We start from the raw sequence: 17,399 nt of genomic DNA, 5'->3' as shown, positions 1-17,399 counted from the left end.
GTCAACGGGAAACTCTCTGGAAAAACCTGCCACAAATGAACTTCGAAATATTTTGTGAGAATCGCGCCCTACATCCAGTGGCAGGGGTGCGAACATGGAGTGTATGCCGCTGTGGCAACCAGCACAAAAACAAACCAAAATTTCCGCCTGAGTTCATTATTATGCATCCAGGTGTTTTATGCTGTTTTCAGTAGTGGGACAGACCTGGATGGCATGTTGTTCACTGTCGTTTCGGGGTGCCATATTGAAAAGGTGCCCGAACTCACTGACCCACTAATGAAGAAAGAAGGTGGACCAGCTGGAAATGAAGATTGTTCTCCGGGAACTCTTTGAGGTTGGAAGATGGACCTCCTGAGAATTAAGATGCATCACCAGGAACATTCTGAGACAGGTAGATAGACAACCTCCAGGACATGGAATCTGGAATGTCCACTTGCAGATGCTCCCCTAACTCACTGATGTGGTGTCCCAGGATCTAGGATGGCCTCCACCCTGAACGTTTGAGGCAGCTCCGGGCATTGCTCAGATGAATACTGAGATCGGCGTGCCACTTTATTCCAAATATGTTTCACACCAGCGTGTTTCCCCGCCGGCATCGCGGAGAATCAAGTGTGTGTGGGGGGTGGGGGGGGGGGGGGGGGGGGGCAGGCCTTTATTCGCATTCCATTGGCAAGATGCAAAATAAGTTGATGCCATCCTCAGGCAGGTTTTATAACCTACCATGGGGGACACCAGTGGAAGATCCTGCTGTACATACATATCAGTGTAAAACCATTTTCGGGCCTTCCTTCCGTGTTCTCCCACTGTTACCGCCGTCAAACCTGCTGACAGAAGCTTGGGAGATGCCCACCCTTGGCGTTTGTAATAGCTCTTGTCAATGCACTTGTATTTGATTCACATTCATCCTTCCTCCTTCCTCTCAGCCCTGCTAATTTCTTATTTTTATTCCTCCATTTTTTGATATATTCCCATTGCTTTTTTCATTATATACCCCTTCTTTCAAAGACAATTTTTTCTCTAATTCTCTATTTTCTGTGCACCCCTAGCTTTCAATATTGTTTCTTTGTTCTTAGTGTGAAAGTATTTGACTGTTTATAAACATTTTTAAAAAACTATCTCTACATTCATCTGCTGGCCAACCTCCAATTCTTTCAACAACTTAATCTAGGCAAGGTCCTTTTTCCTTCCTGTGCAATACCTTTATCTTCTGCTGTTCTTTTATTTTTAATATAGTAACCATTTCCCATTTTCTATCCCATCTTTTGGCAATGTATTTGAGCTGTTTCATTCTACAGAAACAGATTTAGCACCAGATCCTTACATTCAAATTAAAACAAGAGTCCTGAATGCATTCTAAGAAGATCGTCCCATATTGACCACAAACCTTTGTTTTTCCAGGTGCATCTTCGGATAGTTGAAGTTTCTGTAATTATAACTATTGCAAACTTTTCTTCCGTACTCCTGGTTCTCCAGATATATTTATAATGCTTCACCAATTTGTTTACAAGTGCAGCAATCCCGACATAATTGTATTCATAATTATGAAAGAGTTTGAAAGTGTGAATGGTGAAAATTACTGGCTTAGTTCACATTAATCCCATTTCCTTTATTTTCCTTCAACACGTTTTTATATCTATTAGATTTCCTTCACATTCTTTTGTATTTTTCCCCACTTTTTCTTCCAACTTCCTCTATAAACACAAAGGATTGTCATCATCTTCTCTAAGTCTCATCATTTCCATTACTATTCACTTGCTTTCTAAATATTTCCTTCTTACATTTTGGGAAATATTGAACTTCCAATGATTCCATGCACAGGTATTATGGCAGTGCAGCGAGGATTATATGAGAATGGAAATAATGGCAAAATATACCTCTTTCGATTTGATCTAACCTTATTTATCTTTGGAAATCTAAACTCTGATAAAACTGCTCTCGTAAACAAAATTACTTGTGTCTGTTTTTAAATATATTTTAATCTTTTCTTTAACCTACCAAAGTTTCCATCAAATTTCTCTGCACTTGGCATCCTTTCACCCTCTAAAACGTTCTCGTATCTAACCCAGTAAATTGCTTCCCTTCTGGTACTTGTCTTTATAACTGGTGAGACTTCCTATTATACTAAAAGAAACATTCAGGTTCTTTATTATGGTTTTATGTGACTTTAACTAATAATAATTTACACACAATATTTTGCGAGAATGGTTGCAGTTTCTAAAATATTACCATTTTGGCATTGTGATCCAAAAAATCCATTCGGACACGTGCAGATGTTGGGTCTGATACACGTCCCACCATTTAGGCATACAGGACTGCAAATAGCTGCTCATATTCAGAGAGGGAAGAGAAAAAAAAACAGAACTCAAAATGCTAAAAATCAAAAGTCATAAAAAGTAATTTACAGGGTTCATCAGTAGGGAAGAGAATTTCATTCCAGGATTTTGTAATAGTTTGGTTACTCTATTGACACTGGACTTCCAAATAAAGCACATCCACTGCATTTCTTCATTACAAATACTAAATATCTTCCATATGTTCTGTACCTGTGTAAGATTGTTTTCCTAGGTTCTTTGGCTTTGTACCAACCTCACAAAATAAAACAGGGTGACAAATCTGTTTAAAAATTCCAATCAACATTTTTTTCAACAGTTTGTCTTTTAAAAACACAAGAAAGTATTAATAAAGATACTCCTGGAGAATTCCCTCCACTTGAAGAGGAACAGGTGGATCTGAAAAGCAAAACTTGAAACATGAAAAATAGAATGCTTTATACAACAAAGGAATTCCATGGTGGCACAGTCACAGTGGTTAGCACTGCTGCCTCACAGCACCAGGGACCTGGGTCATTGGATGGCTGTCTGCGTGTAATATGTTCTCTCCAGGTGCTCCACTTTCCTCACACAGTCCAAAGGTGTGCAGGTTAGGTGGATTGGCTATGCTAAATTGCCCCTTAGTGTCCAAAGATGTGGAGGTTAGGCCGGGTTACAGGGATAGAGTAGGGGAGTGGGTAAAGGTAGGTTGCTTGTTCAGATGGTCAGTGCAGACTCAATAGGCCGAATGGCATTCTTCTGCCCTGTGGGAGTCTATGGATCTAACTCCAGGTGTTAGATAATTATGCTGCAGCAATACCATCTATTAGTGGCTTATTTGGTTTATGATGAAGTTGTAAACTGTTTTGAAGTCATTTCTGTTATGGAACTGGTTATCAGAATCAATTAACTGGTAATGGAATGGCACAGCTCAGCCTTATGCAGTTCTATTTTAATTTTTTGAAAAAGTAAAGCATTGTGTAAATAAACACAGACTATTAATTGCTGTATGTCACAATCTAAAAAGGTGCAATCAGTGAAACATCGTGATATAGTACAATCAGCATAAGAGAGCAGGAAAGTGTGAAACATTAATGGAATAAATAACATCTTCCTTACCTGTGTTACATGTGGGACCATACCAGCCAAATCTGCACTGGCAAACATCGGGAGACACACATTCACCTCCATTTTCACAGTGCCTATTGCAAACCACTACAGGTAAAGACATAATATGTAAATAGGTAAATATTTGTCCAAAGATACTACTTAAAAATGAGTCTTCAAGAGGAAGTACATATTTTTTACAATTATTAATATTGTGCATCAGAAGAGGTTTCCAATCATTAGAAAGTGCATATGATATATATAATTGAGAACAATTTTTTAATGCAGCAGCAGCGATGTAAATTGAAACAATTAGGGATATCATTTGTTTTAGAACATAAAATAGAGCATAGAATTTCTGCAGTTTCCATCGAGTCTCCACCGACCCTTTGAAAGAGCACTCAACCTAGGCCTATTCCCCGCCCTATCCCCATAACTCCACCTCACCCGCACATCTTTGAACATTAAGGAGCAATTTAGCATGGCCAATCCACCTAACATGCACATTTGTGAGCTGCGAGAGGAAACGGGAGCACCCGGAGGAAAACCACGCAGACACGGGGAGAACATGCAAACTCTAGACAGAGTTACCCAAGGCAGGAATTGAACCCAGGTACTGATGCTGTGAGGCAGCAGTGATAACCACTGTGCCACCGTGCCACCCCCAGTGCTGCCGATGTCAGAGAATAGGATGTATGTGATAGAACATAGAACAGTACAGCACAGAACAGGCCCTTCGGCCCTCTATGTTGTGCCGAGCCATGATCACCCTACTGAAACCCACGTATCCACCCTATACCCGTAACCCAACAACCCCCCCTTAACCTTACTTTTTAGGACACTACGGGCAATTTAGCATGGCCAATCCACCTAACCCGCACATCTTTGGACTGTGGGAGGAAACCGGAGCACCCGGAGGAAACCCACGCACACACGGGGAGGACGTGCAGACTCCGCACAGACAGTGACCCAGCCGGGAATCGAACCTGGGACCCTGGAGCTGTGAAGCATTTATGATAACCACCATGCTACCGTGCTGCCCCATGATGATGACTATAAATCTGGTGGTTGTGCTCAAGTCCCACTGATGGTAGCTTTGTGGAGGGGGCATGGTAGTTGGATGTCCAGGATCTCTCCTGCAGGTTACTTTCCTTACAAACTTGAAGGGCTGGATTCTCCGGCCTCCCAGCTGTGTGTTTCTTGGCAGCGGTACATGACGCGCCATTCGCTGGCGGTGGAATTCTCCGTTTCCACCACTGACACTGGAATTCCATAGGTTGGGGTGCGTGCTGGTGGGACCAGAGAACTTCAGCAGTTCAAGGACGAGTTTCTCCGTTTGAGATTTTAAGTGTTCCTACCAGCAGAGAATTGGGACTGAGTCGCCCTGGAGCTAGAAGCATCGCCAGGGTGAGATTTTTAACTGTAAAAATATTTATAGTGCTGAACACGGCAGTTTCCTTGCAATTGTCAATGTCGGGCCACCATTTTGAACAAGAGTCCATTTCCCAAAGTCCAGCGCCAGGCCCCGCACAATGCAAATGTTGACCCCCCGCCTCTCCGCCAATCCCCGCTGACAAGGTGTTGCATCCCCAACACCATCAAGGGGTGTGGGGGGATATCCTCCCCTCCCGCCAGTGAGGAAAATGGTCACCTTCCACACCACACATGCATAGAATCCCTATAGTGCACGAGGAGGCCATTTGACCCATTGAGTCTACACCGACCCTCCAAAAGATCACTTGACCTATTTGTGTAACCCCATAAGCCACCTAACTTTTTTGGGCAACTTAAGCACTAATGAGCAATTTAGCATGGCAAATCCACCTGACCTGCACATGTTTGTACTGTGGGAGAAAACTGGAGCACTCGTTTCTCATACAATTCTTGTACCAGCCATCCATTTAATACCTCAACTATGCCTCCTGCCTCCATGGGGAGGAAACACATGCAGACACAGAGAGAAAGTTCAAACTCCACACAGACAGTCACCCAAGGCTAGAATCAAACCTGAGTCCCTGGTGCTGTGAGGCAGTAGTGCTAACCACTCTGCCATAATGCCTCATGAGGGTGACCCAACCCCCCAACCCCCCCCCCCCCCCCCCCCCCCCACCTCCAGTTCTCCCCCTTCAGTCCCAGTCTCCTGTCATTGTGAATGGCGCATTGCCCCTCCGGCACCATGCCTCTGACACCTTGGCAGTGACTCACTAACCTGAGACAAGGGGCCCTGATTGGGCCAAGGAGGTCAGCTATTGCTTATGTTCGCTTCTGCCATGCCAGTCTGAGGAGAGAAGGTCCCTCAGGGTCCTGGGGGTTGGGTGGGCTCGGGCTATAGTTGAGTGGTTGACCCAGGATTCTCCCCTGGATGGGGTCCTTCTGTCTGGACTGCCTCTTCCAGTTCTGGGCAAACTGAAGATCACTCTCGGCATGGTAATCTCAGGCAGCCATCTGTACAAGATCTTCATCCTGGTTTGATCTGTTTAAACTCTGAAGTGACCTTCTCACTCAGAAATGCTCTGCCTGACAGCTGAATAGCAGCCTCAACCGTTCAGTGAAGAATCAAGCCAGGAACACTTCCCTTTCCGAACATCTGCTCCCTCAGGCCTATATATTTGAAACTGGTGTTTTTTGCAGAGCCAGAACCTTCCCAGCAAGCCCCCAACATTGAAAAGGCTTGAAATCACCCCAAAGGCAGCCAGCGTAATTAAGGACCCCATGCACCCTGGACATACGCTCTTCCAACTTCTTCCGTCAGGAAAAAGATACCAAAGTCTGAGGTCACGTACCAACCGACTCAGGAACAGCTTCTTCCCTGCTGCCATCAGACTTTTGAATGGACCTACCTCATATTAAGTTGATCTTTTCTCTACACCTTGCTATAACTGTAACATCTACTCTCAAATGCACTTCTGAATTATCTGTAATCATCGCCGTGTACAGTCCTATCTGAACATTCACCTCTATCTATATATGATCTGTTTTTCAGCTTACTTTCAGATTATTTCATGCCCCCCTGTTTTTATGGTCATGCAAAAAATGGGCGTATTCTCCGACCCCCCCAGGTCTTTTTCTTCTGCCTCCGCCATGGCGGAGGCGGAAGAGACCCCCTCCCCTGCGCATGCGCTGGTATGACGTCAGCAGCCGCTGATGCTCTGGCCCATGTGCGGATTTACGCCAGCCGGTGAAGTCCTTTCAGCCCTGGCTGGCGTGGCGCCAAAGGCCGTTCACGCCAGCCAGCGGAGTGGGAACCACGCCACTCCGACACGCCGGGACCCCCCGCCCCGCCAGGTAAGGGAGAATCCTGGCCATGGTTTTTCAAGATTAAATGCCAATAACCTTATGCATCTTGGAATAGATTAAGATCCTTCTTAGTCATCTTTTCTCTGGTATAAAAAAACTTCAGCTCTAGAGTTTCTTCTTGTAATACAGGTGTCTTCAGTTAGGTATCGGGGCGAAATTCTCCGACCCCCAACAGGGTCGAAGAATCGCCCGGGGCCGCCGAAAATCCCGCCCCTGCCATGTCCAGAATTCTCCCACCCGCAAAAAGTCGGCGTGCCGCCAATCCCACCGCCCACCTCGGAGAATGGCGGGGGCCGGCGGGAGGCTACAGGTTTCTGTGCTGCCATTATTCTCTGGCCCGAATGGGCCGAAGTCCCCCCGCTGAGAGACCTCTCCCGCCGCCGTGGTTTGAACCACCTCTGTGCCAGCGGGATCGGCGGTGCGAGCGGGCCCCCAGGGTCCTGGGGGTGTGTGGGGCGATCGGACCCCGGGGGGGTGCCCCCACGATGGCCAGGCCCGCGATCGGGGCCCACCAATCGGCGGGCGGGCCAGTGCCGTGGGGGCACTCTTTTTCTTCCGCCGCCGCCACGGCCTCCACCATGGCAGAAGCGGAAGAGAATCCCCCAGGGCGCATGCGCCGGTTGTGACCGGCGCATGCGCGAACTGGCGAAGGCTTTTCGGCCAGCCCCGGCGCCGGTTTTTGCGCCAGTCGGTGTGGTTCCAACCGCTCCGGCGCAGGCCTAGCCCCTCAATGTGAGGGCTTGGCCCCTAAAGGTGCGGAGAATTCCGCACCTTTGGGGAGGCCCGACTCCGGAGTGGTTGGCGCCACTCCGCTACGCAGGGACCCCTCGCCCCACCGGGTAGGGGAGAATTTCGCCCCAGATGTGCAGCCCTTTATGACAACCTTGCTAGCATTACATTGTCCTTCCTATAAAATGTTGGCTAGAAACGAACAGAATACTCCAAATAGGAATGGACTGTGCCCTATATTATGCTCACATTTTATAATTTAAGATCCGATCCATGCACTACTGCCATACACAATGCAGGTTGTCTCAATGATACGTTCACCAATAGATCTAGATTCTTTTTCCATGCTATGTCATGTGGACTAACAATGTTCACAATGTTTATTCTTCTTCCATAATCTCATCACTTTGCATTTGTTGCCATTGAATTTAATTTGCCATTTCTTAGATCAACATTCCAATTTACCTGAATCCCTCTTCTCTCGATCAGAATGCTATTGTTTACAACCCTGATTCTCATTTGTATCATCAGTAAAGGTTTACACTTAGATTGCACTGACATACAATATGAATAGCAAAGATCCCAGCATGGATCGTTGTGGTATTCAACTAGTCATTTCCATCACTCCAATGCAAGTCCACACATGACCATCTTGTCTCCTTTGATGCAACCAGTTGTTAATCAATTTCAATAACTGGCAACCTATTCTACTCCTTGTTACATTATGGACCAAGTCTTATGTGACACTGTATCAAAATAACAGAGTAATAGAGTGGTTATACCATAGAAGGAGGCCATTTAGCCTGTCAAGTTCATAACCTCACTGAAGTATCGATAACCAATATCTTTCTGTTTTTATTTGCAATAAATATTATTAAAAATCTCCAGATGACAGCAGCAAAAACTAAAAATCAGGATATACTGAATTATAGTAAATTCTCTTACTTGTTTCGCATCGTGGTCCGACAAAACCATAAGGGCAGGTGCAGAGATTTCGAGCCAAGCAGGTTCCTCCATGTTGACATGCTGGTTCACAATAAGCTGCAATCAAACAGCATTACTCAATATGGGAGTATCTATGCTAAAAAGCAGCAAGAGCATGCAACTTCTCTCCTCTTTCCTCAATGATAGCAAAGTCCCAATGCAACATAAATTGGCAGTTATGCCCAAACAATTCTCCTTCATATCCATGTTGCTCAGCATGGAATAGAAGGGCTTACTCCAGCCATAATATATCCAGGAATAAATTGAGAGATGGACTTGTGGCCAAAATGGAAAACCCTCCTCCTATTAATGACTACGACACAGATTAGTGGATGGCAAACATCTGTCCAGTATCTCAACCAAAGGCCAATATTCAGTTGTGGACTTGAACAACCCACTAAATATCTAACATATATTTTCCAATAGGTGGTGCAAGATAGCAAGCATGAATAGTGGCTGTTTTTATTTTCCTTAGTCCATTAATGCAAAATCATTTGCAGTGCCTGAACTTCATGTCGAGCTGAGATTTGTCTACTGCTGACAAGAAATAAAACCATGGATCTGGTGGTCTGTGTGGTTTAGTGCTATGCTGGCAATGTGTTTACCCATCAGGCCATCAGAAGAGCTCACAATAGTTTGCTCTTGCATTGTTGGATTGAATTATTTTATTCTTGTTTTTTTAATTGACACTGATCACTTAGGTTCATGTATTATCTATAAACCATTTGTTACATAGAATTGTTCATCAGCTTGGTTAAAAATGCTCACCTTGTCTCATTACGCACATCAGGTGGAACTTAATGAGGGCCAGGAAGGAAGGGTGGGTGCGGGATGATACCCACCAACAAAACAGGCAGCATCCCTTCTGGGACCCCCAAGGGAATTAAGCCTCTAATTGGCAGTGGGTACCTTACCACTGAATCTTACAGCAACGCTAGGTTATTTAATTGCAGAAAATATCCCCAGTAAGGTGGAGTGGCCACCCCGGAGTGCTAAAAGCCAATTAGAGTCTTCCAGGTCTCCAGTACTAGCAGCACCATTTGCAGGGATAATGATGCCAGTTATTCAATTGAGCTTGCGCCAGTGTACATTGGGAATCCCTGGAGAATAGACAAATGACAATGGATGGGGTTCACAGACAGAGGATCACAATCAAGGGCAGGAAGGGGATCTGAAAAAAAGGCAGACAGTAGCTCTTAGCAGATTCTCCCTTCCCCTTCTCAAAGCCAGGTCCCGTAATCAGACATGGAGTGCCTTGAACAAGGGACACCACTACCCCAACTAGGCCGCAAGGAAACCATGACAGGGTTTGCTTGTCAGTCTCCCCGCACAGAGAGTCCCCCACCCACCCTGGCTGAATATCGATGGTGGCAGGATGAGGCCCTTAAGTGGACATTGCCTCCAGCTCTTAATTTGTATGCTTATACGTAAGCCTTTGGCCTGGAGAGCAAACAAATAGATGTGTACCATCCCACTGGAAGACTCACTGTTGATTTGGATCTGGAAAGGTACAATGGTACAGGTTTGCTTGGGATAAACAACCCAGGCAAGGCGTTGACTCTGCAAGGTTGGGTTTAAGGGTATTTTTCAATTATTTTTCTCAAATATCTGGCCATAACACAAAGTCTAAGGGTGACACCAGGCAGAGTAGCTCAGCTAGCCGGCAAATGCCTCTCTACATCTTGCTGGCAGTAGCTCCTGGATACTGAGGTCAAGTAGTAGATGAACATGTGAGACTTAAAACAGTTTAACATGGATAATGAAGAGTGTGAGCACTTTGCCAGATCGGGACTGATGCCCGGGTTCTAAGGGGACATGCTGCAGTTGAACTTCATCAACTTGAGACAAAGTTGTTTTTGACAAAGATCAAGGGAAAGAGAAAAATCACCCCCCATGGATGTTGAGCCAGCCGAATGGTTACTGGGAAGGAAGAATGATCTGGCATTGGACTTTGGAACAACAGCCACCACAAGCGGGCATTCGATTATCTGGCTGTAAAGATATAACAGAAATATTTCACAAGATTTTTTTGCATGGTTATAATATTCTGTTTTGTTGCAGTGACAGTTCTCACTGTCTTTCCTTTGTTAAATTTACGAAAATGGCATAGCACCAGGAAACGTGGATTTTGACCTGCAATTAAATTCTGTATGAACAATAAAATTTTAATTGAACTGTAAACCCTCACCTCCTGTGTATTTTCAGCACTAACAGTAAACCCCATTTTACCTTCCATAAGGATTCAAAATATCACAATAGGTGCAGGAGTAGGCCATTCGGTCCATCGAGTCTGATCTGCCATTTAATAAGATAATGGCTGATCTGATTGTTGCCTTAACTGCACTCGCTTGCCTAACCCCCCACTCTATTACCAGACTCCCTTTTCAATCAAAAATCTGTCTAACTAAACTTTGAATATATTCAATGACCCAGCTTCCACTGCTCTCTGTGGAAGAGAATTTCAAAGACGAACGACCTGCTGAGAGAAGAAATTCCTCCTCATCTCCATCTTAAATGGAAGATCCCTTATCTTTCAAACACGCCCCTTCGAGAGTCCATAATGAGAGGAAACATCCTCCAAGCATATAACCCTATCAAACCCCCTCCGAATTCCCTCCAAATCTGATATTTTTCAATCAGACTACCTCTTATCCTTCCGAACTCTAATGGGTATAGGCCCAACCTGCTCCATCTTTCCTCCTAAGATAACCCCTTTATCCCAAGAATCAGCTTAATGAACCTTTGTTGAACTGTTTCCAATGCAAGGATATCCTTCCTGAGAGAGGAGATCAGAACTGTACAGAATGCTCCAGGTGCAGTCTCAGCAATGTCATGCACAGTTGTAGCAATACTTCCCTACTTTTATACTCACTTGAAATAAAGTCCAACATTCCATTTTCCATCCCAATTACGTGTTGAGACTGCATCCTTGACTGCTTCTACAACCTATCATTATCACAAGGCGGGGGAGGCGCAAGCTGTAAGTTTACCATTTGATTCACAGCTCCAAGTGTTCAGAAAGAGATTGGTTATCTTTGATGTGGAGCTATGAATACAAATGTTTGTGTTTGTACTTGAATAGACTTGAATGTGTTGAATAGGCTTTTATTAATTGGATTGTTTTTTAAAAATATAGTGAAACCTGAAATAGATTTTATTTCCTCTCAGCAAGGCTCCTGAGTTCTGCCCATGGTGGATGTGGGGTGAGTTGGTATGAAGGGTATAAATGCAAAAAGTGGTGGATGGAGACATGGGGTGGGATGAGTTGGCATTGGCATAGGGGCTATAGCCCCCTACTATACTCCCTATACACACACAACGATGTGGCAAAATGTGGCTCCAACTCCATCTACAGGTTTGCTGATGACACGACCATGGTGGGTCGGATCTTGAACAACGATGAGGCAGAATACAGGAGGGAGACAGAGAACTTAATGAGTGGTGTAACATCAAAAATCTCTCCCTCAATGCCAGCAAAACTAAAAAGCATGTCATTGACTTCAGTAAGCAAAGAACTGTACACACCCCGTTCTGCATCAACAGGGCTGAGGTGGAGATGGTCGATAGCTTCAAATTCTAGGTGTGCACATCACCAAAAATCTGTCCTGGTCCACCCATGTCAACACTACTACCAAGAAAGCACAACAGCGCCTATACTTCCTAAGGAAATTTGGCATGTCCACATTGACTCTTACAAACTTTTACAGGTGCACCATAGAAAGCATCCTATCTGGCTGCATCACAGCCTGGTAGGCAACTGCTCGGCACAAGACCCCACAAAACTTCAGAGAGCCGTGAACACTGCCCAGTCCATCACACAAACCTGCCTCCCATCCATTGACTCTATCTACACCTCCCGTTGCCTGGGGAAAGCGGGCAGCATAATCAAAGACCCCTCCCACCTGGCTTACTCACTCTTCCAACTTCTTCTATCGGGCAAAAATACAAAAGTCTGAGAATACACACTAACTGACTCAAAAATAGCTTCTTCCCCACTATTACCAGACGCCTAAATGACCCGCTGATCTGATTAAAACTGTACCCCTGTATGCTTCATCTAACCCGATGCCGATGTCTATGTTGTGTACCTTGTGTTTCCGTATTACGTATTTTCTTTTCATGTACAAATGATCTGTTTGAGCTGCACACAGAAAAATACTTTTCACTGTACTTGGTACACGTGACAATAAACAAATCCAATAAAGAGCCCTTTAATTTGGGTTCATTAGGACATAATATTAACAAATGCAGAAATGGTTCTGCATCTTCAGTTGAATGAAATAATATTTGTTTTTTCATCCATTCTCTAAAACAATTTAAAAACAAAGTAAGTCTTTATGGCACAGTAATACTCATAGGCTTCACTGTTTAGATTATCGTTGATAATCTTATCCTTGTTTGCATACTGTTCCTTGGCAATATCATCCCAAGCCATGCAGTCATCCACATATGTGTTGATGACACCAACTCTACCATCTCCCTTGAATGCTCTACTATCACTGTGCTGTCAGATTGTCTGACATTCAGTCTTGGGTGAGTTTCAATTTGCTCCAGCTCAATATATGAAAGGTGAAACAATTATCTTTGGACTCTGCTACAAATTATGTGCTTCTACTTTCTAGCCAATTTTCTCAGCTGCAAATGCATCTCGGCCATTATATGATATAGTGTGATGGCAGAATTACTATACCAGGATTTAATTACATTAGTATCATTTATTTTGTTGCATGTAAATTTAATTAGTCCTGGTTTCCTAATTACCTAATGGCATTTCCAAGTTCGAATTCAAAACAGCAATCAACAAAGGTGTTTAATTGATGATGCAAGCATAGAGGCATTAAGTGTTTTTTAAAATGTGTTTTCTGTCCTCCAAAACCGTGGATGTAATGACCTTTATACAAATAATTAGTAATAAGACCTGCAAAAAATCTTATATAAACCATTCAGAAGCTAAAAACACTTATGAGGTTCAAGGCACCAGAATCTATTTCTGAGGAAAAAATAACAAATATGAACCGGCTGAAAAATAGACCTTTTCGGCAAAGGTGCACCAAGAAATGTTGGGCTGGATTCTTCTAAAGCCGCAAGATCGCCATGGATGGGGACCATGTAAAGGTTTGTTGACCTTGGGTGGGAATTTCCGGTCGGCGGGGCCGAAGAATCCCACCATTTGTCAATTCTTCAAGAAACAATCATTTTCCATGTAGCTGACAATACTTGCAGTTTTCACATTAGAACAATCATTTAAATGCATGCCTTGACTTTTACATTTGTGCAGTTTAAATCAAAACAGCAACTTGAGCTGCCTAAAATAGTTAATTGGAATTAAGCTGCACCTTTGTAATAGATATCGATAGCAATGGCAAACGGTCAGCGCCTTCGACCGAAATTTGCCAGTTCCTGGGATCTGAACAGGCTGTGAAAGTGGTGGGGACTGTAAACACAAATTCTGATACATTATTTCTTATAAGTTCCAGGGAGATCTTCAATTGGTGATTGGTGAAACCCCTCGAGAAAAGTTATTAACAGGTAAAAGCAGGTGTAAGGTCGTTTCCCTCGGGTTACCATTGAAGATACAGAGCAAGATTGAGAAAATCCATCAGAAATTCAGTGTTCATTAATAATTTTTTCACTTTTGTTTCAAACTATAAACAATGACATGTTATGTAAAGTTAGGATAAGAAAAGTTTACTTCTGCAAAATTTGCAAGAGTTAAACGTTACTGCTATCACGGCATATGCTTTTCTTACATCTGCAGTGCGATGCTCAAATTACCTTCATCACAGGTTGGTCCTCCATATCCAGGTGGGCAATCACAAATATCAGGTTTTAGACATTTTCCACGATTTTTACAGTCAGGGCGACATATAGCTTTGGTTAAATAAAATCATGACAACATTATATTTGCAATCCATCCACAGAAATATACAGGAAAAGTAAAATAATATTAATTAGTGCCTCAATGGGTACAATCCAGCAAGATGATGAACATTGTGCTTTGAACCTATTTCACTTCCTTTTCCACAGCTACTTTACATCAGATGGAATTGTGAAGGAAAAGACGGGCAATGGTGGTCTGGGAGCCTGGCACTTAAGGCCATGGCTTCAGACTTTTTGACTGAACTGGGCAACAATGCAAGGTAGCCCAGTTGTCCCCAGGTCACTGAATACATTTAAATCATAGGATTTGTCCCTGAATTTTATTTGTGTCAGAATGATATTTGCAAACAGACTTGCCATATCTTCCCTTCCCCATCAACCCACCGTCCTCCACTCTCCAGAGCTTTTTGGCACCTACTGCTCTTTAATGATATGGGATAATCATTGTTAGTATTATCCTCAATGAACGATGTAAAAGTCTCAGTAACCAAACAGTATGTTCTGATGAAGGTGGAATGTATCTTTCTATTTTATACCTTCAGTATAATTTCTAATATGCTTGGTTCTCTAATTAAAAAAATTATGTGTGTGATTTACTGGCCCTGTCTCGCCTGACTTGGGAGTCGTAAAGAGACTGTTGAATCTCGTGAGGTATCTCGCCCTTACTGGGCATGATACAGATCAGCATATTTAAATGAGCCATCAGTCTCATTTAAATATGCGTTCGCTGGATTCTCCTACCACCCGGGACCTAACGGCTGCGCCTGGGAGACCATGCCAGGGTGTCTTTTAGCCTTGGTTTCCATAAACATACCCAAATACACCATCATATAACCAAGAACACTTCTCTGCATCAGAGTTTAAAAAAATGTATGGGGTGAAATTCCTCTTGCTAATTGTTGTTGTGAAGAATTCAGCACCACTAAACTTATGCTTTGTATTCACATCACTTTTGACAAAAAGGGATTTATTTAATATTGTGAGAGGCAAAAGAAGTGAAAGCACTCAGAATAAAAGATTTGTTACAAAATAAAGATGCCATTCAGCCCACCATGTCTGCACCTGCTCTCCAAATGAGCATTATAATAATCTTTATTATCAGAAATAGGCTTACATTCACACTGCAATGAAGTTACTTTGAAAAGCCCCTAGATGCCACACTCCAGCGCCTGCTCGGGTACACAGAGGGATAATTCAGAATATCCAAATTACCTAACAGCACATCTTTCTGGACTTGTGGGAGGAAACCGGAGCACCCGGAGGAAACCCATGCAAACACGAGGATAATGACTTGGTGTCAGTCCCTTGCTTTTCCCTGTAACTTTGCACATTGCTACTATTCCAAAAAATCAACTAAAGCCCTCTTTAATGCCTCGACTGGACTTATCTCCACCACGCTTCCAAGCAGTGCACTGTGGACCTGAACCACTCACTGTGTGAAAATCTTTTTGGTCACATCACATTTGCTTCTTTAGCAAATCACACAAAATCTGTGCTCTCTTGATCTCAATCCTTTTTTGAGTGGAAAAAGTTTCTCCCCATCTTATCTTATCTAGATCCCTCGTGATTTTGAACAACTCTTTAAAATCTCCTCTTAGCTTTCTCCTCTCCAAGGAGAACAGTCCCAACTGTTCCAATGTATCTTCATAACTGAAGTTTTTCTTCCCCATAACTGTACACAATACTCCAGCTGAGGTCTAACCCTTGTCTTATACAAGTTTAGCATAACCTCCTTGCTCTTGTGCTCTATGCTATGATTAATAAAGCCTAGGATATGTTTGCTTCATTAACTGCTCTCCACATGCCTGGTCACCTTTAATGACTTATGCACCTATGCATACAGGAACTTCTGCTCCTGCACATCCTTTAGAGTTGTACCTCTTATTTTACATTGTCTCTCCATGTTCACCCAATCAAAATTATCACCTCACACTTCTCTGTATTGAACTTCATCTGCTATCTATCTGCCTAGTCCACCAACCTGTCAAAGTCCTTTTCAAGTTATACACTGTCCTCACAGTTCACAATATTTCCAAGTTTTGTATTGTTATGAGCCAGGGTTTTGAGAACCCCAAAGTGTATCATGGAGTTCACCTGACGCACAACTTTTAACAGATTGTGGTATGGCGAGCACACGGCCCACTCTACAGGTATGGTACAGCAGAAATGGAAAAGTACTTTTTTAAAGCAAAACAATGTTTATTCTATGAACTCAAGGTAACCTTTTTAAAACATAGTGAACATCTTAGCAACCATTAATTCAAATACAACCCCCAAAGAATACAACACTCAGTAATCCTTAAACTTTCCTTTTAACATCCATACGACTTAAAAAACAAAACCTTTATCAGAGGCACATCAGGTTAAAGTCACTACGGAAAACATTTATAATTCTGAATTCACCAAATGATCAAGAGATAGTCTTTTGATGGCAGAGAGAACAGCAGTCCACCTGCTTGGTCTGGCTTCAGCTCCAACACTGAAAAAGAAACTAAAACACACCCTGCAGCCTGCTCAAAAATGAAAGTAAAAATCTGACAGACAGCCCAGCTCCACCCACTCTCTGACATCTCTGCAGCAGTAAACACCCATTTCTTAAAGGTACTCTCACATGACAGTATCATGCACGAACTTTGAAATTCTCACCTGCACACCAAGGTCTAGATAATCAGTATATATCAGGAAACTCAAGGTTCCTAATACGGAGCCCTGGGGATCTCCGCCACAAACTTTCCTCCAGCCAATTAAATAAACATTAACAATTACTCACTTTTTTCCTATTACTCAGTCAATTCTGTATGCATGACCCTAGTCTCCCTTTTATTTCATGAGCTGTAGCATTGCTCACAGGTCTGCAGTGTGGCACTGTATTGGAAGCCTTTTGGCAGTCCATGTACACCACAACAACAGCATTATCCTCAGAAACCCTCTCTGTTACCTCCTCAAACATCTCCAGCAAATTAGCTAAACACAGTTTTCCTTTAAGAAATCTGTGCTGGCTCTTGTTAATCAGCCAACATTTTTCCATGTGATTATTAATTCTATCCCAAATAATTGTTTCCAGATGCTGCCCCACTATTGATTTTAAATTGA

General features: G+C 43.2%; 1 protein-coding gene across 1 annotated transcript in view; it reads right to left on the bottom strand.

Annotated features, from left to right (window-relative positions):
• Positions 1 to 17,399, bottom strand: part of vwdel (von Willebrand factor D and EGF domains-like) — a 381,724-nt gene that overhangs the window by 38,902 nt on the left and 325,423 nt on the right. Inside the window, exons 24-27 of the mRNA XM_038797496.1 lie at positions 14,202 to 14,297; positions 8,388 to 8,483; positions 3,429 to 3,524; positions 2,227 to 2,322 (exon numbers count right to left, since the gene is read on the bottom strand). Of these exons, the coding sequence (XP_038653424.1) occupies positions 2,227 to 2,322; positions 3,429 to 3,524; positions 8,388 to 8,483; positions 14,202 to 14,297 (384 nt within the window). The remainder of the gene's footprint in view (positions 1 to 2,226; positions 2,323 to 3,428; positions 3,525 to 8,387; positions 8,484 to 14,201; positions 14,298 to 17,399) is intronic.

Source organism: Scyliorhinus canicula, chromosome 5 (genome assembly GCF_902713615.1).
Source record: "Scyliorhinus canicula chromosome 5, sScyCan1.1, whole genome shotgun sequence".
Classification (NCBI taxonomy): Eukaryota; Metazoa; Chordata; class Chondrichthyes; order Carcharhiniformes; family Scyliorhinidae; genus Scyliorhinus; species Scyliorhinus canicula.
This window is presented reverse-complemented; position numbering and strand designations above follow the sequence as displayed.